This window comes from Polypterus senegalus, chromosome 14 (assembly GCF_016835505.1).
Source record: "Polypterus senegalus isolate Bchr_013 chromosome 14, ASM1683550v1, whole genome shotgun sequence".
In the NCBI taxonomy this organism is placed as follows: Eukaryota; Metazoa; Chordata; class Cladistia; order Polypteriformes; family Polypteridae; genus Polypterus; species Polypterus senegalus.
Window position 1 is genome coordinate 125,453,288 of NC_053167.1, and position 25,165 is coordinate 125,478,452.

Below are 25,165 nucleotides of genomic sequence, written 5' to 3' on the forward strand. Positions count from 1 at the left end.
AAGTTTACATAATCAAATCTTCAATCGATAGCAGCACTTGGGGCCAAAAACATCCCTTCAGTCAAGATAGGTGAAGGTATTTGATCCACACTCTTATTAAATTTCCAAAACAAGGCATCTACTGTAATGTTTTTTTTTTTTGTCAGGTGGTAACATTAGCTAACCATTATGAGAACTGTAATGTTTTTTTGGTGCTAGGCCAATTATTGAAAATGAAATTGAATAAAGTAAAGTGCAAGGCTCATCTGGCTTGGCAAGGATTTGGACTTTTATCAGCGTTCAGTAAAGATGTTAAGAGTTGGCTCTTTGCATGATGACCCAATTGCACTTAGATGTTTTGATTTATTTTTTCAACATTCTGCTAAGTTGCCTACGTTATGGGAAGCCACAAAGAATAACACCACGTGGTGCAAACAATTTCCAATAGGGCCTCTCACGAGACTGGTGTCAAGCTAATTCTGCGTCAGAGCAAACAGCAATAAAGGGAAGTCCACTGCAGGGCGCACTGTGGCCTTTTCCTTCATGTGACCTTTTGTGGTCCCCAGTATTATTTCTGTTTTCTATTCACCAAAGCCCGTCCACGCAGACTAACTCCCAATGAGTACTTCCAGAGCACCCTGTGTCTTTAACAACAGAGCTACAAAACTGCAACATCCATAATTAGTAGTGGGGATTGGTCAAATTCTCCCCAGCAGATTTGGTGGGTTTGATGGTGACCATGTTTGTTGAATTTCCCCCTGAATATTTGCCAGCTTAGGTAGACGTTGTGTTTCCCAGCGCCCCATGATGCTTTGCAAGGGCAGTGTGACATCACAGAGCTGTAGGAACCAATGTTGAATAGGGATGTCACTCCCCGATCTGCGCTACCCACCCATCGTGCATGCATGAATAGTTTATGGTGCATACTGTATTTGCAATGCATGATGTCACTAAATGATCTGCGCTCCAGTCAGATTTGCCCCTAATATGCATTAAAACAATACTTCACTCAGCATTACACTTTTGCATCTGGATACACAACTTTAAGTTTTTTTTTTTTTTTTGTCAGGTGGTAACATTAGCTAACCATTATGAGAAAAATTTAAAAAGTAGCTGTGCTACCCTACTAAGACAGGTTGGAATTGAAATAATCGACCTCAATGTTAACATATGAAGTGCACTATCTACTGGAATGTATTATTTAGTATATGTAGTAATAAAATGTACTGCATTTTCCATTCCAACAGATGGTGCATCACAAACATTTATAGTAAAAAACACATTAGATTTAGATAGATAGATAGATAGATAGATAGATAGATAGATAGATAGATAGATAGATAGATAGATAGATAGATAGATAGATAGATAGATAGATAGATAGATAGATAGATAGGTGCTTTATTAATCCCAAGGGGATTTTCACATACTCCAGCAGCAGCATACTGATAAAGAACAATATTAAATTAAAGAGTGATAACAATGAAGGTATAATTTTATATAATATTAACGTTTCCCATGGGGGTGGAATTGAAGAGTCACGTAGTGTGGGGGAGGAACGATCTACTCAGTCTGTCAATGGAGCAGGATGGTGACAGCAGTCTGTCACTGAAGCTGCTCCTCTGTCTAGAGATGATCCTGTTCAGTGGATGCAGTGGATTCTCCATGATTGACAGGAGTCTGCTCAGTGCCCGTCACTCTGCCACGGATGTCAAACTGTCCAGCTCCATGCCTACAATAGAGCCTGCCTTCTTCACCAGTTTGTCCAAGCGTGAGGCGTCCTTCTTCTTTATGCTGCCTCTCCAGCACACCACCGCGTAGAAGGGGGCGCTCGCCACAACCGTCTGATAGAACATCTGCAGCATCTTATTGCAGATGTTGAAGGATGCCAGTCTTCTAAGGAAGTATAGTCGGCTCTGTCCTTTCCTACACATTTGTAATGGTGTATCTGTTATATGCCATTTGTTATGGAATTCATAAAAAAAACGCATTACATTTGTAATGGTGTATCTCTTATATGGCCTTTGCTATGGGATTCATAAAAGCAGTGCTAATGTTTGAGATGTGACATCTGTTGGATTAAAGAGACAGTAGAACCGGATCGACACACAGACACTTTTTCTTTTATTAGGTTTGGTCACTCATCAAGTTTCAACTTTGTGTACATCTTCACAAAAATTACAGTAAAATTTGTTTCATAAGTGGCTTTCTAATTCTGAAAAAAAATTCGCCAAAGAGATGATTGATGTTTTAAAGGTATTTTTTGAAAAACAAGGAATAGTGCTCCCTAAAGTCTCATTCATACTTTCATGTTTAGTTGTCTTCTTCTCTGAAGTCGTGCAACCCATCCATACCACACTAGTGAAATCAATTCTCTTTATGCTTCTTGCTCACCTCTGAGGAGTGCAGAAGTTTGTTTTTTTTAATCTGTGACTAGCCACTCCCCCGAGGCTCTGCCCATGTAGTAGTGAAACAGGACAGTGAGGAGGGCCCTGCCCGACTGCCCACTCCTGATGTCACACTTCCCCCTTCCCTCAGCCCACAGCCGCCGTCTCTGATTAGCACGAATATATTACTCCTGCAAGCGAAGTATTATTCTTAGTGTGATGAGAGAAGTCACAAAATCAACCGGAATGTTCAAGCAAATTATAGAAAAAAACCCAATCTAAATTCGTTAAGTAGTTCTATCGTGAAAAGCGGACAGACATACAGACAGACAGACAGATGTTGGATTATATATATATATATATATATATGAAGAGATGCTTGCATATTTTCCACATGAAGACACACCAAAATGCACCATTGCACACATCACTGGGGTTTATTCCACAGGAAAAGTAATTTTCTGGAAAGTCATCACTGTGCAGCTATCTCTCCATTATCTAGGAATTGCCGTATCCTGTTATATGTCTCTGCGGTGGGCTGGTGCCCTGCCCGGGGTTTGTTTCCTGCCTTCCTGGGACCCCCATTATGAGCACCATGGTCTTTGGAGACCCAAGACTTGAGTCTTGGATTGGGGCGGCCTGTTATAGCCATGGAGTGTCAGGGACCCTGACCTGTAGAAGGATGGCAGCAGCTGCCGGACAGCTGTCTCCTCGACTGCAAGGTCACATCAGGATCAGCTGAGGAGACGGCCGTTTTATGGGATAGAAACGGGACTCATGTTTTTAAGGATAACTTCCTGCACTATTTATTTTAACCTCATTTTAATGGCTTATTTTATTGGATTGGTTTTAATTTCTACATGTACACTGTGTTTGTAGGATTCATTTATTTACTTAATGGATTTGGAGCACTGCACTTTTTGAACACTCTTTGGTTTGTCTATTTTAATAAAATCACTTCTGCACTATTGCACCGACCTTTTGCAATGTGCGACCCTCTGAAGCGTTATCGGTGGTGATGGGTTCAAGGGAACCGTTAGCGTAGAGCCGACCCACACTGTTACAGCCTATCACAGTCAAGAGGCTGCTCTCAACCCTATTATGTCTGAGAAACCAAGCAGTCCCTTGCGGTTCATTGTTACAGTAAATGTGCTTGATAGTTTTGGTGAGATCCCCTGCTCTGTTTATCAGCCTCTCTTTTGGATTTGTGTCTTTGTGACTTGTTTCTATGGATTACCTTATTGCTCATGGCAGCTCCTACTGTGCATTTTTCTGTTTACCTAAAGCTTTTTTTAAGAAAAGCTTTTTAGTGCAGTAAATATTTTCATTTATGGTAAACTCCTTACCACTGTCTTAATTTATTGTACTAAACAAACATACCATAAGATTAGGTAAGCGGGGCTGTTTAGTTCTTTGAGGGCTGAAAATTTTCTCCATAAAACATAGCTTCTGAAAAGCAATGGGTTCACGTAGAAATCAACATAAAATATATGTTGCTGCATGCTGTGGCTGCCAGTTTGCCAAGAATGTGTGGCAGGCTTGCTGCCAGGCTCTCTTTGTGTGGCTGGGGCAGCAGCAGCGGTCACAGTAGCAGTGCATTGTAAACTGGTTTCTACCTCTTATCATTGTTAAGTGGCAGTCCTCCCTGGCAAACATCGTCAGTACCACGATTAGCCAGGGACCAATCAGCTGAAGCAGGAAACCTCACATTTGTTTTTGATCACTTGTATGAAAATCGGAGTCTGACAAGTCATACTCCAGTTCAGAGATAATAGGCAAAACGACGTCCACTGAGTATTTTGCTTTACACATCCGCTTTGGTCTCTCGCCAGATGTCAGTGCAATTATTGACGTTGCTTGCGCCTTGCTACTCGCACGAGTGCAGCAAATCTTGGTCAAACCAATAAAGCTAACTTTCCCTCTAGCAACAAGAGTCCAACTAAAACATAACGGTTGGTTTTGCAACCGTTTACAGTTGATTACCATCGTCAACTCCTCCTTTTGACAAAAGTCAACCTCAGCCCTGAAAGAGTTAAAACAAATTGAGTAAGCTCATTCCCACAGTTTTGATTAATTGTACTGTAAAGAACATTTATAACATCTAATACAGTAACCTTAATCCTAAATACTGTCATATGAAAAAGTTTGGGAACCCCTCTCAGCCTGCATAATAATTGACTCTCCTTTCAACAATAAAGATAACAGTGGTGTATCTTTCATTTCCTAGGAACATCGGAGTACTGGGGTGTTTTCCGAACGAAGATTTTTAGTGAAGCAGTATTTAGTTGTAAGAAATCAAATCAAATGTGAAAAACTGGCTGTGCAGAAATGTGGGTCCCCTTGTAATTTTGCTGATTTGAATGCCTGTCACTGCTCAATGCTGATTATTTGGTTGGATTAGCTCGTTAAGCCTTGAACTTCATAGACAGTGGTGTCCAATCATGAGTGGTAAAAGGTATTTAAGGTGGTCAATTGCAAGTTGTGCTTCCCTTTGACTCTCCTCTGAAGAGCGACAGACAGCATGGGATCCTCAAAGCAACTCTCCAAAGATCTGAAACCAAAGATTGTTCAGTCTCATGGTTTAGGTGAAGGCTACAAAAAAAAACATCTCAGAGGTGTAAACTGTCAGTTTCAACTGTAATGAATGGAATCAGGAAATGGAAGGCCAGAGGCACAGTTGCTGTTAAACCCAGCAGGTCTGGCAGGCCAAGAAAAATACAGGAGCGGCATATGAGCAGGATTGTGGGAATGGTTACAGACAACCCACAGATCACCTCCAAAGACCTGCAAGAACATCTCGCTGCAGATGGTGTATCTGTACATCGTTCTACAATTCAGCACAATCTTCACAAAGAACATCTGTATGGCAGGGTGATGAGAAAGAAGCTCTTTCTGCACTCACGCCACAAACAGAGTCGCTTGTTCTATGCAAATGCTCATTTAGACAAGCCAGATTCATTTAGGAACAAAGTGCTTTGGACTGATGAGACAAAAATGGAGTTATTTGGTCAGAACATAAAGTGCTTTGCATGGCGGAAGAACACTGCATTCCAACAAAAACGCTACCTCCTGTCAAATTTGGTGGAGGTCCCATCATGCTGTGGGGCTGTGTGACTAGTTCAGGGACTGGGGCCCTTGTTAAAGTCGAGGGTCAGATGAATTCAACCCAATATCAACAAATTCTTCAGGATAATGTTCAAGCATCAGTCACAAAGTTGAAGTTACACAGGGGTTGAATATTCCAACAAGACAATGACCCAAAACACAGTTCGAAATCTACAAAGGCATTCATGCAGAGGGAGAAGTACAATGTTCTGGAATGGCCGTCACAGTCACCTGACTTGAATATCATCGAAAATCTATGGGATGAATTGAAGCGGGCTGTCTGTACTCGGCAGCCATCAAATTGAACTGAACTGGAGAGATTTTGTATGAAGAATGGTCAGAAAGACCTCCATCCAAAATATAGACACTCATCAACGGCTATAGGAGGCGTCTGTTATATTTACAAAAGGAGGCTCAACTAAGTATTGATGTCATATCTCTGTTGGGGTGCTCAAATTTATGCACCTGTCTAATTTTGTTATGATGCATATTACATATTTTCTGTTAATCTGAAAAACTTAATGTCACTGGTGAAATCCTACTGTTTCCATAAGGCATGTCACATAGTAAAAGGAAGTTGCTACTGTGAAAAATCAGCCAATGAGAAACAAAAATCCAAAGAATTAAGAGGGGGTCCCAAACTTTTTCATATGACTGTATTTACCATAATTAAATATCTATAGTCATATCCTTAATCTTAGTTACTGAAACACTCACCAAAGTGAGTATAGACGAATGATCAATTTCCATCGAAATCTTAACACTTCCATGCTTTTGATGGGGGATGAAGAATGCTTAGGATGATAATGATGAAATTGACCATCATCTTACAACGAAATACTTCTGTCACACACTTCTTGCTATACAATATTGGTATTTGTACACACAAACAGAAAACGTACGACTAATAATGATTCGTAACTGTACGATATGATGATCATTTACAGAATTACTGGAAGTAGATCATCTGGGGGTCATCAACTGAGTCATCCTCAAAATCTAAGGTGTGTGGTGTAGGAGGAGAAGAGGCTGACATTGGTGACCCAGGGGTGGCTGGTGAAGAGTAACAAAGACAACTAACACAAGAGTGAGGCTGGTTGCAGAGACAAAGATGCGTAGATCCCACAGTTTTACCCATAAATTATTTTAATATTAAAGGTATATGTAATATTCAGTTACACTAACAAATATTAAATAATGCTAATATTTACATATTATATGATTTAATATAATACAAATAATTTTTATAAACCTATTTCTGGTTTATGTATCATTTGCAAATTTCTGTGATCTTTTAGCAAGCTCCAAAAAAAATTCCCATTTCGATGTTGATGGCCAACTCACTAATAACTGAAACTGTGAATGTCTAATTTGTGAATCTGGAGAGTCAACTGTATTATTTCTTAAACTAATATATTCTTTTTGCTTTTGGTTTTCTTCTGTCTGTATGGTATTTGTTTAATATGGTGTCATTTGTTTTGTTTTTTTTTGTTTTCTACCATGTTAAAGTTTTATGTATTCATTTATTTTTTTGCTTCTTGCTTTGCTTCTTGTATGTGGAGCCTAAGGAGGCAGGGCCAGCTCATTGTACATTGGGGAACTGTACTGGCACCCACAGCCTTGAAGCCAAAGTTACTGGAAGAATTGGCAGCTTAAACATTGCACCTTTTGATCTGGATTCTTGTTTTTGTGATTTGTGTGTGTTTTTCTGTTTTTGGATTTACTGGATTTTACTGCTCTATGTCTTAAGATTTCATTGGATCTGTTTGCCTTAAAAATAATTCTTGTTGCATCAAGTGCCCCTTCTCCTCTACTGAGCCACTGCCCACCAAAAGATCTGCGTACATCACTGAGGCCACTTATTATATCAATAATAATTTTCATTTCTAAATTACTGCTGTTACTAGTAGGAATAAAGTGTCACAGATTTCTTGTGGGCGCTGAGAAGGAGGCGGCAAAGCAAAAATGAGCTTACAGTGTAAAATAATTCAAATATCATCTGCAGTAATATGACAGTTCTTCCATTTGTGTATACTGTATATTGGGATGTGACAGTAGGGAGTGGGCCCTGGTTATGACAGGGAAAAACTGTAAAACCACAAGGCTATCAGTGTGATGGCTTCGGTTTAGAGACTGTGTGACTCTTGAAGATCTATTATATAGTGCCTTTCCTATCTATTGGGTGGCACAGTGGTAGCGCTGCTGCCTCGCAGTTAGGAGACCCAGGTTCACTTCCCAGGTTTCTCCCTGCGTGGAGTTTGCATGTTCTCCCCGTGTCTGCGTTGGTTTTCTCCCACAGTCCAAAGACATGCAGGTTAGGTGCATTGGCGATTCTAAATTGTCCCTGGTGTGTGTGTGCCCTACGGTGGACTGGCACCCTGACCGGGGTTCGTTCCTGTCTCGCCCTGTGATATAGGGCTTTTCCTCTCTATCTATCTATCTATCTATCTATCTATCTATCTATCTATCTATCTATCTATCTATCTATCTATCTATCTATCTATCTATCTATTATATAGTGCTTTTCCTATCTATATATATCTATCTATCTATCTATCTATCTATCTATCTATCTATCTATCTATCTATCTGTCTGTCTATCTATTGTGGAATATGGCCGGATGTTCATCCTGGCCAATACCCCCAGGCCGCCAGATGGAGCCCTCCCTGCAACATGTAGGTGCCCCGAATGCCAGCAGGGAATTATGGACCTTGGAACCTTGGAGTTTTCTTTTGCAGCCCTGCTGGATACCACAGGGGCCACCAGAAGGCACTGCAGGGAGGAACAGTGTTTATTTACCCTACGTCCCGGAAGTACATCTGAGTCACATGGACTAGGGGAATGACGGGGTGAAGAAAAGGACTTTTGATCTGACCCGGAAGTGATAGAAGATCACATGGACTGGGGATTGGAACACTTCCGGGTCAGGGACTGTAAAAGGATTGTGGGAGCTCCCAAACGGTGAGCTGAGCTGGGTGGTAGGAGGGCAATGCGTCTGGGAGTGGTGGAGAGTTTATTGTTATTGTTTTGAGTATATTAATGAGTATTGTGGAGGACAGGGTGTTTTGTGCACAGTGCTGTGTTAATAACATCAACATTTGGACTTATCTGGTGTCTGGTGTATTGGAAAGGGGTTCAAGGGAGCGATAGCACCCCCTATCTGTCACACTATCTATCTATCTATCTATCTATCTATCTATCTATCTATCTATCTATCTATCTATTATATAGTGCCTTTCACATCTATCTATCTATCTATCTATCTATCTATCTATCTATCTATCTATCTATCTATCTATCTGTCTGTCTGTCTGTCTGTCTGTCTGTCTGTCTGTCTGTCTGTCTGCCTGCCTGTCTGTCTTGTACTGTTTGCATTATGGAAGGTGTAGTGTGAAGTAAGGCCTGTTTGTCTCGGACATTTTCAGAGTTGACGGTCCCTGCCTGGTCACCTGCTTTGTAGATTCAAGTTTATCTGCCAGGGTGAATTTTTTATTTTCTGTCTTTGATCCCAGTTAGACTCCTTCCCATCTTCTTTATGGTCTGTGTCCCTGGTCCTCACTTTGTGGAGTTTACACGTTCTCCAATGTGTCTGTGTGGGTTTTCTCCATGTGCTCCGGATTTCCCACGACAGTCCAAAGACTTGCTGGTTAGGTGTACTGGTGATACTGAACTGGCCTGTGTGGGTGTGTGTTTGCCCTGTGATGGACTGGCGCCCTGCCCAGTGTTTGTTCCTGCCCTGTGCCCTATACTAGCTGGGAGAGGCTTCAGCTGACCCCCGGTCCCCCTGTTCAGGACTAAGCGGGTTAGACAATGACTGGCCGGTGTCTGCTAGTAATGGTTTGTCTACCTAACATCTTGGTTATAAATACTTGAACAGTTTGCAGCTCTAGTACATATGATTTATTACTCTACCCTGAAAAATGCATTTTATGCAGAGTGTAGTCATTATTACATGTGATTTAACGAATCTAACTGGTTTTGAGATCTGCACTGGTCAAACATTCTGAGCTTTTTCATTTGAATAAGACAGAAGTTTGGAGGTAAGGCAGTTGTACTCGTTCATCATGGCACTGAAGAATGGCGACATGTTGCATGTTGATTAGCACACACAAGTAACAATTTCACTGGACTCTGTACACATGACACGAATGAGAATAGTAACATATAGTAATAAGAACATTAATGCTTTGAGCATGCAAAACATGCCACATAAATATTATGCATTATTAACATATCTGTATCCTTCATTATTATCATCATCATCATCATCATCAAAGTGTTTGGCATGAATGAGGCACCTAACACATCCGAGACCCTGACCTCGCACTCGCCCTTTTGACTCCTGGCAGCGTTTCAGCCCATTGAAAGGAAAAACCGCCAAGAGGACTTTCACCGTCGGGCCTGACTTGCGGCCCCCCATGTAATTCAGCTGACTACTTAAATTGCTTCCCTCCTTCATCAAGCCATTGCCTCTTGTGCAGCTTTCTCTTTTCATGGCGGAAGGAGAATTGAATTTTGATCATCCCTTTTACAAATATAAATACATTTGCTAATAATTTAATTTTACTTTCATCTTGATATAATAAGTCATTTCATTCTAAAAATTTATTTCACTTTCAGATTAGGCTTAGTGTGCTTTTTCACTCAATGTATGCAAAAGCTAACGTTTTTTTTTTATATAGAATTGCTATCTGGAACTAAACACTCACAGTCAGATGTCCAAATAAGCACAAGTTCTGGGTTCTAGTATTTAAAAGTCATTATTATTATTATTATTATTATTATTATTATTATTATTATGAGTAGTAGTAGTAGTAGTAGTAGTTGTTGTTATGGTAGTATAATTTAATTATTATTTTTAAATTAACTGGTAGTGTCTTTTCACTCTGTTTTATTTTATATATATATATATATATATATATATATATATATATATATATATATATATATATATGTGTGTGTGTGTGTGTGTGTGTGTGTGTGTGTGTGTACAGCACTGATTATGGTTTGCTTTTGTCTATCTGCCTAATGTCTGTGAGCATTACTTGTTATAAATAGGGTATTACAGTGGGAAGTTATTTCTAGATTAGTAATATACTAAATTCTATATTCTGTAATAGTAATAGTAAATACCGGAAATTTCAGTGTTTCTGGTGACTGTAAGAACTCCTAATAAAACATGAAAAGTCATATTTCTTTAATATCATTAAAATAAAATATTACTATTTAATTAGTTATAATACAAAACAATTTTAAAAACTATAACTGAGAATTAAAAAAAATGTTGCTTGTGAAAAAAAAGTTATGTTGTGGAGGAAAATGGTTTTCATTTTTGAATTCTGCACCAAAAATATATATAAAAATCACATTAAATAATCAAAACGTACGTATGTTTACAAGTACACAGTACGAGTGTAATTTACTAGAGCTTAATTCACGCTTTGTCCTCAAGGTGGCAGTAGTGTATATCTAGTTATTTCTAGATCCACACCACATATCAGCCGCATGTGCCTGGGGTGGGCAGGCAGGAACCAAACCTGGGCGGGACTCCAGGCCCACCTTTAAATCAGACTACAACGTAGAGAATAAGGGACCTCACCGGTTTGGACTCATCAGCGTTTGATCACTCAGGAAATCAATCAATTTAAATGAAAATTAATGCATTACTTAATTATTATAATAGCAATTAGCAACAAGATAAGTGTGCTGTGATAGCAAATTTACTTAATAAGTTTAGTCAGATACGTAGATAGATATGTGAATGTACAGTATATATATTTACTGTGTGTTAAGTACATATGTATAGTACTACACTATACAATATAATACTATATATTGTACTATGTATAGCATTTAGAAATAGATAGACACGACTTTATTCCACATTATACTATATTAATATTATTTTTTTTAATATAATTTTTAACAAAAACGTGTCCTGTTTCATCCAAGGATGTAATGGCATTGTTAGTTTGATTACGAAGAATTCCGAATTGTAACACATATTTCCGATTTAAACCGGTGTTAGAGCGGGCATTCCAAACGGGGTGCTAGGAGATGAAAGCGGATGCGACTTTTCGCTCCAAGTGTTTCCTTAATCAGTGTCCGCTTCCTGCCATTAATTGGGCTCCTTTTTCCGTTGGTTGCCATGGTTGTGTTATCTTTCTTTTGAATCACAGAAACAGTATAGATGGGTGAAAATTGTGTTCTTGTTCAAGTGACAAAACTTGTGAGGATTAAAAAATATCTTGTCGGGCTACAACGTCTGCAGGTCTTGCTTATGTGTTTGTTAAGCCGAATGAATTATTTTTCATTTAAGAGGGGCTTCATTGAGGGTGTAGAAACAACTCCCTTTAATATTCGCATTACCGAACTACCAGCATGTGCATCCTAAACTGGGGCGGATACTTCACTTCCTCAGTACCCCACGTTTTTCCTCCGTTTCCTCAGCTATGTTCTTATCTGTCCTGTTTTCTTAAAACTTGACATCCACGTCTGCTTAATTTTGAATGTTGTTCGGGAGTGAGCATAGCTGGTCTGGCCAACACTCTTAAAATAACGGTTTTAAAATAGCACTTTCTGGGTTGTGTGGCTCTAGAATGGTAAAGAACTGTTTCACTCTGGAAAGAAAGGGTCGTTTGGGCTTTAAAACAACTACGTCTAGTTGTGGAGCACGGGATTGGGCGGCGACGGCAATGGGCGGGGTTAGGATGATCGACCCCCCTACTGTCGTCTTATTTGAAAAAGCTCGATATATGTAGTAAAACAGAAATACATAATGTATAGTACAGGCTATTAAGAAAGAGGCTAATATATTGATCAAGAAAATCTGAACTTAGCCTGTAGTGTGTGTAACAAGAAAAACCCTGCGGTATTTCACAAATTTGCTATCATCTGTTCCAGGTTATTTATAGAGCCTGTTAGGGATCTAAATTGATAAAGATTCTTTCTGGAAACTTCACGTGGATATTTCTTTTTCGGACCCCAAAATGCTGCTTGTATGGCGTCACTTCCTTTAGCACCTTTATTTTCTGAAATGCAGTTTAGATCATTTGTAAGTATGTATGTGTAAGTAGAATAGATAGATAGATAGATAGATAGATAGATAGATAGATAGATAGATAGATAGATAGATAGATAGATAGATAGATAGATAGATAGATAGATAGGAAAGGCACTATATAATACATGATAGATATGAAAGGTACTATATAATAGACAGATAGATATGACATGCTCTACATAATAGTTACAGATGAAAGGCACTATATAACAGATATTGCTTTATTTAAAAAAATCTTTATTCAATCAAATAATAAAACAATACAAAACTTCAAAATATTTACCAGATATACAAACAAAGAAAATGTAAATTCTGATGATAGATAGATAGATAGATAGATAGATAGATAGATAGATAGATAGATAGATAGATATTAAAGGCACTATATAATAGATAGATAGATAGATAGATAGATAGATAGATAGATAGATAGATAGATAGATAGATAGATAGATAGATAGATAGATAGATAGATGTGAGGGACACTATATAATGGAAATATAAAAGACTCTGTGTAATAGAGAGGTATGAAAGGCACTATACAATAGATAAATGGATTTGAAAAGCACTATATGATAGATAGATAGATTGGAATGGCACTCTATGATACATGATAGATATCATGGCGGCCTAGCAGTTATCTTCAGTGCCCCACCGCAGTAGGGACACGGGTTCGATTCTCCAGATGTGAAGTCTTCACGTTACCCCCCCAGTTTCTCACGGGATTTCTTCGTATTATAATATTCCAAATACTTGAGTGTACGACTGTTTTTCCTCATTAGCCCGGTGTGAGTGGGTCGGTATAGATATGCAGAGTCTGATAGAATGGATTTCTCAGCATTTTAATGAATAATTGAGTAAATAAAACAGATAAAGGGTTTCATGTTATACACTTAAACCTATGAACAATAACTGGAAAATAATATTGAGCTACTAACTCATGCTGTCTATCTGGTTTGCCTTGTGACTAGATTCACTGGAGGGCGCTACATAAAACAGCTTGTTTAATTAATATTGTAGCCAAAAGAAATTAATTACTTCCTATTAATGCAAAGTTAGTGACAGCGTTTTGGAACTGAAGATACTTGGATATGCATGATGAGGATAAAGACAATGCTGCAACAGTTAAACTTGTGGACGTTTGAGATGTATTTGCCCCTTTTCTTCATTCCAACTTCAAAAGTTCAATAACTCATTTTTAAACTCTCTCACTCTTGTTTCTATGCATCAAGGTGGTTTTGAGCGAGCCGTTCTTGTACATGAAGTAAAACAATAAAAACCGTGATGACAGACTTGGCTTTAGTAGGTTTCTTTTCATTTTAACAGACCCCTGGCTAGCTTATGTCTTCGGCGCTGCCATTCGTCTTGTCCGTTTCCGCTGTCTCTGGTACCACTAGGTGCCATACACCACTGCAAGGTTGCAATGAATGAGGAAAAAAAGTGGCAACTGACTCCGCCCCAAATCCATGATGTAACTTTGGCCCAATGAAAACAGGTGGAATTCCCCAGCAGGGCCAATGGGCGCTTCTTCCCGAATTATCCCAAGTCGGAGAGTGTTTGTAACGCAGACATGGCGCTGCTGTAACGTGAACACACGCACTGAAGGCAAAGCGCCGCTGCTAGGGAGCGACAATCACTCTGAATGCTTTTCTTTACGGGATTTATATTCACCAGGATCGGCGTTTCTTTTTCGTGCTTTTCCCAGTTCTTGGATTGAGATATTCGAGTTGATTTAACGCGCGGCTCTTTGAGCCCTGATGTGATTTCAAATTGGTACAAAGTTGCAGTTCCCGGAGCTGCCAGCCAGTCAGCCTTACCTACTCCGTGCTGGACGGACACGCTGCTCCTGTGACCTTACAGACGACGAAAAGGAAGGGGGGGCTAGAAAAGTTCTGTCACTTCAGCCAGCTTCGGCAGTTTGCCTTTTTTTCACCGCTTCACAGTTGGCCAGGCTGACTTTCAAGCCGGGGAGGTCAGCGATTTTGCCACCATGCCGGCTAAAACGAAATACAATCTAGTGGACGACAATCATGATTTACGAATTCCTTTGCACAACGAAGAAGCTTTCCAGCACGGCATCAATTTCGAGGCAAAGGTAAGTGAAACCCGAAACGTGAAAACTTGAACGGGTATTTGGAAAAAGAACCGAGAGCGAGGTGGATTTTGCTCTTTTTCTGCTAAATATACCGAAACGGCTGAAGGTGCTGACAGTAAACTGAAACACGGAAGAGTGTCCTACGAAGAGAAAAGGGACGCGCGTATGTCTGGGGGCTTCATCACCGTCCGGTTGAAGCGCACGATTATCTTTGAAACCACGTACGCTGTTACATCTGTTTCTATGTTATGTCACTTTTCACGCTTAAATAATAATAATAATAATAATACATTTTATTTATATAGCGCCTTTCCCATGCTCAAGGCACTTACAGAATATAAGAGAACGGCCGGGTATATAGTAAATATCATTGTACATATAGCATTGCTTATTATTAAAACTGCTGATCATTGTTTTTTAGCATTGTGTTATAAAACTGTGCTATAAAAAAATAAATTGTCCATCTGACGGAATGCAGATTTGCTTATTATTTAGCTGACAACTTGATCGAATGCTACATAAAAAATTCGGGAGATACTGTTTGCTATATTTCTTTATTTCCAATATGAGCACAGCAGGTGAAGTGACTTGCTCATAGTCACACTGGGTCGGTAGCGGGGTTTCAATCCGCAACTTCGGGATATGAAGTCCAGATAATTCACTACTATGCCACACTCCCAAAAGTTAAAAGAGATACTGTGCAGATTTGACAGTGGTCTTGTAATTTTACTTTAAAACTTAAGTGGAAAGTTTGCATTGTTAATGGAGCTTTTTGCGAGACGCAATGTTATCCTAACAGCCCACCAAACAAAGCGATATCCTAATAGATAATTTATAGCGCCGTGCCTTTTTAAAAGTTGGGTGTTTACGACTATTTGCATCTCTTTAAGTCATTCAATTGTGTTAATATTGTTGGGTATCTTTTACATTGAACACAATCACAGGACGTAAACAAGAATACAATGCATGCTAACACAAAGATAACAAGAAAGATAATTCGATCATTTTATAATCCGTTTATGCAGTGCTGGTGCCAATCCCGTCAAATTTGGGTGCCAGGCGGGAGGCTGGGTCATTGCAGGGCACATGGAAACAATGAGAGAGAGGACCTGTCGGCCCCACTCACAAGCAGTGCCCCAACTGGTGTTTGAACCCGGGGCTCTGTAGCTAGCGCGCCACCCACTTCGATGTTAGTGATAACAATAATCAGTCATTACCTGACTCCGTAAAATACTATTACAAAACCAAACAAATATAAAATGGAAAGATCAAAGCCTAAGCGCCCTGGCACCTGGCTAATGGGGGTCGGACGCCCGTCTAATCACACACTTTTAAAAGTAAAGGTGCCAAACCAAAAAAGGCATCCACATGTACTTAGATTCCAGAAAGAACCTTTATTAGATTCTCAACGGATTCCGCCTGTTACCACGAAGACATTGTAACAGATTGTTGTAATACTAATTGGTTCATAATTTTTAAAGGACTCTCGCTGTATACAATAGCACTAACTTTTAAGTTTTCTTGATCAGTTAGTATCATGATGGCCTAGTATGAACTGAAAGATTTCTGTTTTATTCACATATTAGGAAACTTTTCAAATTCCAAAGAACCAATTTCCTATGCAGAGAACCCATCTCCTAGCCAAGCATGGGTTCTATGAGAAATCTAGCAAACCAGTAAAGTGCCATTTTAGAACCGTTATTTTTATGAAAGCGGACACGCACAAAACTCGAGCAAACCGTCCATAGTTGAGCCCCCCACCCCTTACGGAGCTTAAATTAACCGAGCACCTGCTACTGCGGTTTGTGAGAGAGCACCAGGAGGGCGCGCGGACTCGGGACTGAGCCCGGAGGTCCGTAGCGATGCAGCGTCACTGCCGCTGTCACCCATACATTGTGTGGTGCAGTCAACAGCGGCTATCATCGTAAAGTTGTCTTTAAGCAAATCAAAATTTAAATGCAACGCACCACATGGTAACAAAGTAACATTGCATATTATCCAACCTCCATCATTAAATTTAGGTTCGGGCGGAAGACCCCAATCAGTCCATTACAGGACCCGTTCAGTCATTTACACCCCACTTATTTAATATCGCGCACTCTGCGGGTGACTCGCCAATCAAAACATAGGAGTCGCTAGATCCCGCCCTCTCAACTTTGACGAGTGAAAGTGACAGATTTTATTTCGGGGCTTGTTTCATGTTGCGTACGGTGTCATTGAAATAAATTAAAAACATAAAGAAATCAACAACAACAACAAATGTATTTGGTGACATGCGAAATTACTTACGTTTAATGTTTCTTTATTTTATAGATTCATTTATTTATTGTCATACGTCACATTAGTTTTATTTGCGCATTTCACTGTTTAATTTTTCTCCGAAATATTTCTCCGAAGATACTGTCGGCAGCCAGGTACGGAATCGGCGAGGTAACAGCGCTAATTACTGCGCAACCACATCACCCCAAAACCAAAGCAGATATTAACAGAGACATTTTAAAAGTCATTAATTTACAGAGCAACTAAGGTCCGTAATTTTTGTTGCATCACAGTTCTGGCTTACACTCTTGAAAATAAAGATGCCAGATTGGAGTGGATCTTCGGAGCGATGCCATATCGAGAACCATTTTTGGTTCACAAAAGCTCCATCCACATGAAAGTTCCAGAAAGGACCTTTATTTAGATCAGTAACAAGCTATTTACAGTAAATAACCACAAAGAGATAGTAACAGATTTGTGAAACACCAAGGATGTCCTGATTTTTAAAGGGTTCTTCCTGCATAGGCAACTTCGGCAAAGTCCCGGCTTTCTTTATCTTTTAGCGTCCTGCTACGTAGCCTACCATCTATTGAACACTGTAAAACATGTCAGTAAATTTAACGGTAAAAATACTGTGAAGGTTAGAGTAAAATACTCTTTCTGAAAAGAAAATAGTTTCCTTATGTAAAAACTGAAGATTACCTGTATATCTTAAAGAAGGCATTTCATTATACAGTGTAAAACTGTTAAATAGCGAAGGTAAACAACCATAAACGTTAAAGCGCTGCTTCAGTAACACCGAAGTTACGATATTTGCATAAGGCCACGCCCCCTTTTACCGTATTTTTCCTGGTGAACCGCATAACTTTGCACAGCAGGGAACAACACTTAATGTTAGCAGACTTATTTTTTTTCCCTGCGTGCTAAAAGTTTTTTGAGATTATGAAAGTTTATTTATGGTGGCTTGTATTCGATAAGCTGGCACACCTGTAGGACACCATACACCACAAAAGCAATGACGATGTGCTGTAACGTCTTTAAACAATGAATTGTTTTCAATGTATTTAAGTCATACGACACGTTTGTTATTAGCTGTTGTTACTTTGCTGATACAGGCTGTATGCTGGTATTTGATCCTGTCAACATTTTCAAATGGTTTATTGATTTGCATATTTATTACAGAGAATAGGTTTCAGGTTATGGTTAAATGTTCACTCCTATTGTAATCTGTTGTAAATAGTAAAAAAAAAAAAATCAGGAGTGGTCTCCTCAAGACTCCTATACTCGGATATGGGGAAGGATATTTGAGGAGTAAACCGCAAGACAATGATTATATTTTCATATTGTATACATTAAAGAACCAACAACAAATCAAATTAATAATATATTGAACAATTATTATAAAAGTAAAGTTGAATAAATCGGACTCTGCAGCTGCATGAATAAAAAAAGTACCACTTCCGGTTAACGGAAATAGCTCAACAGTTGATAGAAATCAATGTTTTGTACCTAATACTTGTATGCAAAATTTGATTGACCGAAGTGAGAGCGAACTCAAGTTATCGTGTTTACATACACATACAGATGTAATTCCAAAAATGGAATATATATATAATTTTTATTCAAGGCATTCGTAGTCTGAATCAGAATCTGACTGTGTGGGTGGTTACCTACCAGGTAACGCTTGTGGTTGGTCAGCAAGTCGGCTAACGTCCACCACAGTGCCCTCTTTCAGTTGCGAGAAGCAGATCATAGAATGGTTGAAGTAGTTTTACTGTCAAGTAATGCAAAGAGTACGCGACACGTGTTTCTCCCTAATTCTGGGCCGAGGGGGTGCAGTGAGTGTGTACGCTTGATGAGCCCAGAATTAGGGAGAAACACGTGTCGCGTACTCTTTGCATTATTTGACAGTAAAAAAAAAAAAATATATATATATAATTTACTTATTTTTTCTACATTTTAAAAAGTTTTTCAAAGCAGAAAGAACCAGCACCCTATGCAAGGAAACCTTCCCAGAATGAAATGGTGCTTTGCCAAGCAAAGGTTCAACAGCCCTCTTAAAAAAAATACTGGCACTTTTAACTTTAATAAATCTAACTCACCAAGCACCATTTCATTCTGAGAAGGGTTCCTTGCATATGAAGTTGGTTCTTTATGCTTTTGTTAAATTTCCTTGTATGTAGAAGAAAAGCTGAAATCTATAATATATGATAGGCAACCTAGCAGGGCACTACCAGATTGAGACCACCTGCACTTAGCCGGTGTTATTGTGAGTCCTTTTAAAATCACGAGCTGCAGGTATTTCACAAAGCTGTTACCATCTGTTTATGATTATTTATAGTATAGAGCCTGCTGCAGATCGAAACATCCATCCATCCATCCATCCATCCATCCATTATCCAACCCGTTATATCCTAACTACAGGGTCACAGAGGGTCTGCTGGAGCCAATCGTAGGCAACACAGGGCGCAAGGCAGGAAACAAACCCCGGGCAGGGCACACACACCAAGCGCACACTAGGGACAATTTAGGATCGCCAATGCACCTAACCTGCATGTTTTTGGACTGTGGGAGGAAACCCACTTAGACACAGGGAGAACATGCAAACTCCACGCAGGGAGGACCCGGGAAGTGAACCCGGGTCTCCTAACTGTGAGCGCTACCCACTGTGCCACCATGTCGCCAGATCGAAACAAATAAACATTATTTCTGGAACCTTCATATGGATGCATTTTTGGGAGCCAAAAATGATTCCTCTATGTCACGGGTGTTGAATTCCAGTCCTGGAGAGCCACAGTGGCTGCAGGTTTTCATTCTAACCCTTTTCTTAATTGGTGACCAGTTTTTTCTGCTAATTAATTTCTTTTGCCTTATTTTTTTTAATCAACTTGACTCGGGCCCCTTTGTTGTCTTTTTTTCTTTAATTAGCAGCCAAACAATAAGACACAAAACAAGCCGCCAAATGACCAGCTCACCTATGCTCATCACACAATATCCCAAAATAAAGAAAGGTGACGGTCTCAGTGAGGTTGATCTCTCAGGTCTACCAGAACATTTTGACGGCGTTCTTACAAAAATCAGAAAAATCAAAAGTTTTGGAAATGTCTGCTGTGACTGAATGAGAACGGCAACAAGCCATGGAATGAAGTAACGGGATTAATTAACAGCAAGAGTCCGCTTCTCTTTAAGAGATCGGAGTTTGAAATCCCAGTTTATCTGTTGGCTCTTTTCACGTCTCATTTCTGTTTGGCTGTCACTTAATGAAGAAAAGAATCAATTCAGAGGATTGAATCCTTACAAACGTGGCTATTAAAATGAAGGGAAAAGAAGTGAATTAGCAGTGAAAACTGGTCACTGATTAGGAAAAGGGTTAGAATGAAAACCTGCAGCCACTGCGCCCCTCCAGGCCTGGAGTTTGACACCCCTGCCCTGTGTCATCATCGCCCTCGAGAATCACTGTGGCACCTTTAGTTTTTAGGAGTGAAGGAAGCACACAAGCCATTAAAGAACTATTCTGTTTAAGAGTGTATGTGATATCCCCCCAGGACTGATCAGATGTCATTTATGTGTTTGATTCTAGTATATTGGAAGCCTGGATGTCCCCAGACCGAACAGCAGAGTGGAGATTGTCGCGGCTATGAGGAGAATACGGGTAAGGATTTTGGTCACCTGTGTGCCTTGTGGTCCCAGAAGAGAAAATGAAACTTCGACTTCATATTTCTACTGTTTTGAATAGAAAGACCTAAACTGTTGTGGGTTCATAAATGATGATGATAACTCGGTGCCTTCCCATATTTGCTTATTGTGTGATCCGATTTCCAGTGCCGGATTGAGTGTATGATTTCATGCTTAGTGATATTTAATTTGTTTCAGTGGCTGTAATGTGTTAAATGTCTTGCATCTCGCCGTATCGATGTATGCTGGAGCCTGTAAGCACATTTCCCACGGGGACAGAATAAAGCGCTCCTTATCTTATAGCAGTCATAATAATGATGATGATGATGATGATAATAATAATAATTCTGGGTAGTGCTCTGGAAAGTCGATATGCCAAGCAAGCCATTTAAGTGCTACGTCTGAGATAAACAGGAAAACGACCGTGTGGTGTAGACGTTTTCGGGACACGTCGACTGTTTAGTAAAACATTTTAATGATCAGATGCCGAGCGCCTTTCATCTTCTGCAGCCGAAATGATTGTCTCTGCCCAAATTGATTTACGTGTGAATCATTTTAACATTGTGACTTTATGTTAGGAAAATAATGGCACATGTCTGAAGATGTACTGTACGTGGCTGTGTGTTTTTTCTTTCCTTGATTATAGCCTCTCGGAGTCTGCTCACTAATGGTGCCACTTAAAGCATGTTTACGTGAAGTCTTTTTTTTTCCATTGCCAAGTGAATATAAATTACTGTTTCAGATTTTTTCCCTAAGTGATTGCTTGATTTCAATTTGCGGCTTCATCATCCAAAATGGCTATTTAAAGCCATCCTGTGATTATATTAGAAGCCGGCATTCAGTGTGGTGTCCTCGGCTTACATGAAGCACGATGTAGGGAGTAGGTGACTGTACTCCGAATGATTCTCTATTTATTTATAGGGGGTTCACCCCCTGCTCGCTTTGCTCACCAACGGCCTGCGTTTACGTGCCAGCCACTTCGCATCTCTGCCGCTCACGTTGTAAAGAGGGAGGCTGAACGCACCCCAAAGAGACGCTCCTCTGAAACCCCCTCTTAAACGGTGATACAACGGGAAATAAATACAGTTTTCTTTATTTTTACCTCCTCTTTGCTCGATCAGCTGCTGCTGTCATGCCGTGTGATCTGCACTTCTTCAAACATTTAAAAGCCTGAACAGCAGCTGTCCTACTCTTTGTCTTTTATTTCCAGCCCCGGGCGTGTTTAAATCTCTTGGCACAAAGTCTTGCCTCACAGGATGTGAGTTCTTCATATTATTTAGTTTGGAATTTCAAAACGGAATAAGAATCTGGTTTTCATGGTGGTACGATAATTTTATTGGGCATTGTGGCATCTGCTGTGCACAAAGATTGCGTGAAATGCGGGTTATTAGTAGAGGAGAGGTTAGGAGCAGGCGCTGATACAGCGCATTGCCACACGCACCTCACGACAAACCAACTCAGGATCCAGATTAGGACCCATGCAACGGGTGACACCTCAGCATCACACTATTTCAGATGGAATGGAACCAGTGTGAGGTTTGTTGCAGTGGCTGGAGTGCCAATTCTGCCACCTTCCCCCAAGTTTTCCCTGCAGGTTGGAGGGCCTACTTGCAGGGCTGGATACAGATTAACGTCATACCTAGGACGGGGCAATTGCAGGTCAAGGGTAAGAGTGAAAGAGGGTTAGGTGATTCCTATCAAAGCCTTTGGGAGTCCATGGTTACCCGCGGAGGTATTTCAGGGTGTTAGAATGGGTACGTACGGTACCATCACTCGACTCCCCCTTGGATATTTTACAACGGTAAAAACAAATACAAGAGAAAATAGGAGGGGAAGGGGTGCTGGATGGATAAAAAACATGTTAAAAAAAATGTGGTGGGGGGATTGAAAAATAGCCCAAAATAATGTTGTTTTTAAAAAAGTAGCCCAAAAATCCTCACCCCCCCTTTTTTTTTTCCTGTGGACAAGTGCAGATAGCCAAGAAAGTCTTTTTAAAACCATGAACCCATTGGTATTTCACAAATCTGTACTCATCTAGATATTTATGGGACCATTTAGATCTAACTAAATAAGAGGTTCTTTCTGGAACTTTCCTGTGGATGGTTCCTTTGGGAACCAAAACTGGTTACCCCATGGCATTGCTGAAGAACCACTCTGACACATTTATTTTAATAACGCACTTCAAATATACAGGAAAATGTCTCTGTGTGTGTGTGTGTTTGTGGGGTGTTGAAAAATAGCCTAAAATATAATTTTCTTTTTTTTTTAAAGTAGCCCCCTCCCAAAAAAAAGCACAACTGGCGAAAGCCCAGTTTTTCTCTTTGTATGATGATTAAAAATAGCCCAAATGGGAAAGAAAACTGTGGACTTGACAACACTGCGCCAAAGTCCAAACTACTAACTGATCTGTAAAATGTTTGTGATTCAAGCAATTAGTAGAATTCATCACTCGAGATCCATCTATGATAGTTCCTGAATAAATGAAAAGTATGTACCCAGGAGTAGGACCTGAGAGTGCCAGGAGCTGCTTGTAGGAGCTACAAATGGCATGAGGTTCTACTGTGGGAATGCCATAGAGGTTCCTGAGTTTCCTAAAAGTCCCTTATTCCTGAAAAAGCCAAAAGTGTTAAACTGCGGATTCGCGGAACCTCCAGACATCCACTGGTTAGGCTGTCGCTTTATATTACATGTCAGTGATAACACTATGGTTCTGATTTGGGATGGAGGAGGGTCACCTGACTCGAGTCAAGTAAACCAGGTGACAGAAACCTGCAGTCCAATTGGCTGTCTTGTGGAGCTACAGATGGTCTGCAGCTGGACCTATCTCGAAAGTGAGTAATGACAGATCAAGAATATCTGAACTTAGAATGTATAAGGCAGCCCTTTTAACATCATGAGCACATTGGTATTTCACAAATCAGTTCTCATCTGGTTATTTATAGGACCAGTTGGAACCTTTGAAACCTTTCTGGAACCTTCCTGTGGATGGTTCTTTTGGGAATCCAAACTGGTTCGTCCATGGCACAGGTGTCGAACTCCAGGCCTGGAGGGCCGCATTGGCTGCAAGTTTTCATTCTAACCATCTTCTTCATTAGTGACCAGTTTTTGCTGCTAATTAACTTCTTTTGCTTTAGTTTTAATTAACTTGACTCGGGCCCCTTTTTTTTTTTAATTAGCAGCCAAAAAATAATGAGACACAAAAAGAGCCGCCACATGACCAGCTCACCTGTGCCCGTCACACAATATCTGAAAATAAAGAAAAGTGAAGGTCTCAGTAAGGTTGATCTCTCAGGTCACCAAAACTTTTTGACGAACAGAAAATCAACAGTTTTGGAAATGTCTGCTGTGGCAGAATGAGAGCAGCAACAGACAACAAAATTAAATAACAGGCTTAATTAATTAACAGCAAGAATCAGCTTCCCATTAATAGACTGTTACAGTGAAATTGGTTGGAGTTTGAAGTCCCAGTTTAGCTGCTCATCTGTTGGCTCGTTTCACGTCTCATTTCTGTTTGGCTGCCATTTCATGAAGAAACAAATCAATTCAGAGGACTGAATCCTTAAAAACAGGGCTAATAAAATGAAGGGAAAAGGAGTTCATTAGCAGTGAAAACTGGTCAATGATTAGGAAAAGGGTTAGAATGAAAACCTGCGGCCCTCCAGGCCTGGAATTTGGCACCCTTGGTCCACAGGATCGCTCTGATGAGCCACTATGGCACCTTTATGAGTACCTCGAATTTATAAGAGAACTTGTTTCGATTGAATGATCAAGTACAATGTTAATAATTCAACTCAGGTGGTTCCTTAGCAGTTGCTTCTCATTTTTTTAATGGCTCAGCTGAGGAACACACATCAAAGGCGCTCATTGTTCTGCCAGTCCCTCACGTGTAAGGTTATGGGGAACTGTGTTTGCTTTTTTTGTTTGTTTAATGCTTCCCAAATTGCCTTCCTGAAATCATTTCGGAGAAGACGGCTGAAAGTAAAAGAGAAAGACGGCGTTCTCATTGTCATCCGCGTCGAAGCGTTAATTAGATTTCCCCCGCTTTAGGTTCTGAGCTACTGGTGCTCCGTTTCCGCTGGGGTATTGTATACCCTGTGATTGACATGAACATCAAACAAGTGAGTGGGTCACAGCGCCCCCTCCCCCACACACACACACACACACACACACACACACACACACACACACACACACAGTTTCGATTACCGTGGCAACACAGTTGCTTAGCGCTACGCTTTCTGACAAACTGGGAGATGCGCGTTGTCCGCCATGCACTTCAATGTGTCAATCGACCTTCTCCTTTTCATCTGCCTCGGCCCGGCGCTTTTATTGAAGCGGCATGCGATCCCGAGGAAAGTCTTAAGATCGGTGCTTCAATTCGCAGGTCTGGGAGGCTGGGAAAAGCCAGTGGAATTCAAAAGGAATGCAGTTGGCTTCATTTGTAAACAATGATATGGGGGGCTGACTCAGCTGTCACACGTTTTGTTTGGGTTGCTCTCGAATTTATGAGCCTGCCTTTCTCTCTCTCTGTGTTTTTAATGCCCCTTTCCTCATTGATTCGCTGGCCTGTAAACTGCCAGGCTGTGCAACTGTTAGACAGG

The 25,165-nt window shown here is 40.2% G+C and overlaps 1 protein-coding gene across 1 annotated transcript; it reads left to right on the top strand.

Annotated features, from left to right (window-relative positions):
• Window positions 1–14,088: 14,088 nt before the first annotated feature.
• LOC120515244 (carboxyl-terminal PDZ ligand of neuronal nitric oxide synthase protein-like) lies at window positions 14,089–20,838 on the top strand. Its single transcript, XM_039736064.1, has 2 exons — window positions 14,089–14,630; window positions 20,470–20,838. The coding sequence occupies exons 1-2, from the start codon at window positions 14,526–14,528 to the stop codon at window positions 20,623–20,625; spliced, it is 261 nt and encodes an 86-aa protein (XP_039591998.1). The 5' UTR covers window positions 14,089–14,525; the 3' UTR covers window positions 20,626–20,838.
• The last annotated feature ends 4,327 nt before the right edge of the window (window positions 20,839–25,165 follow it).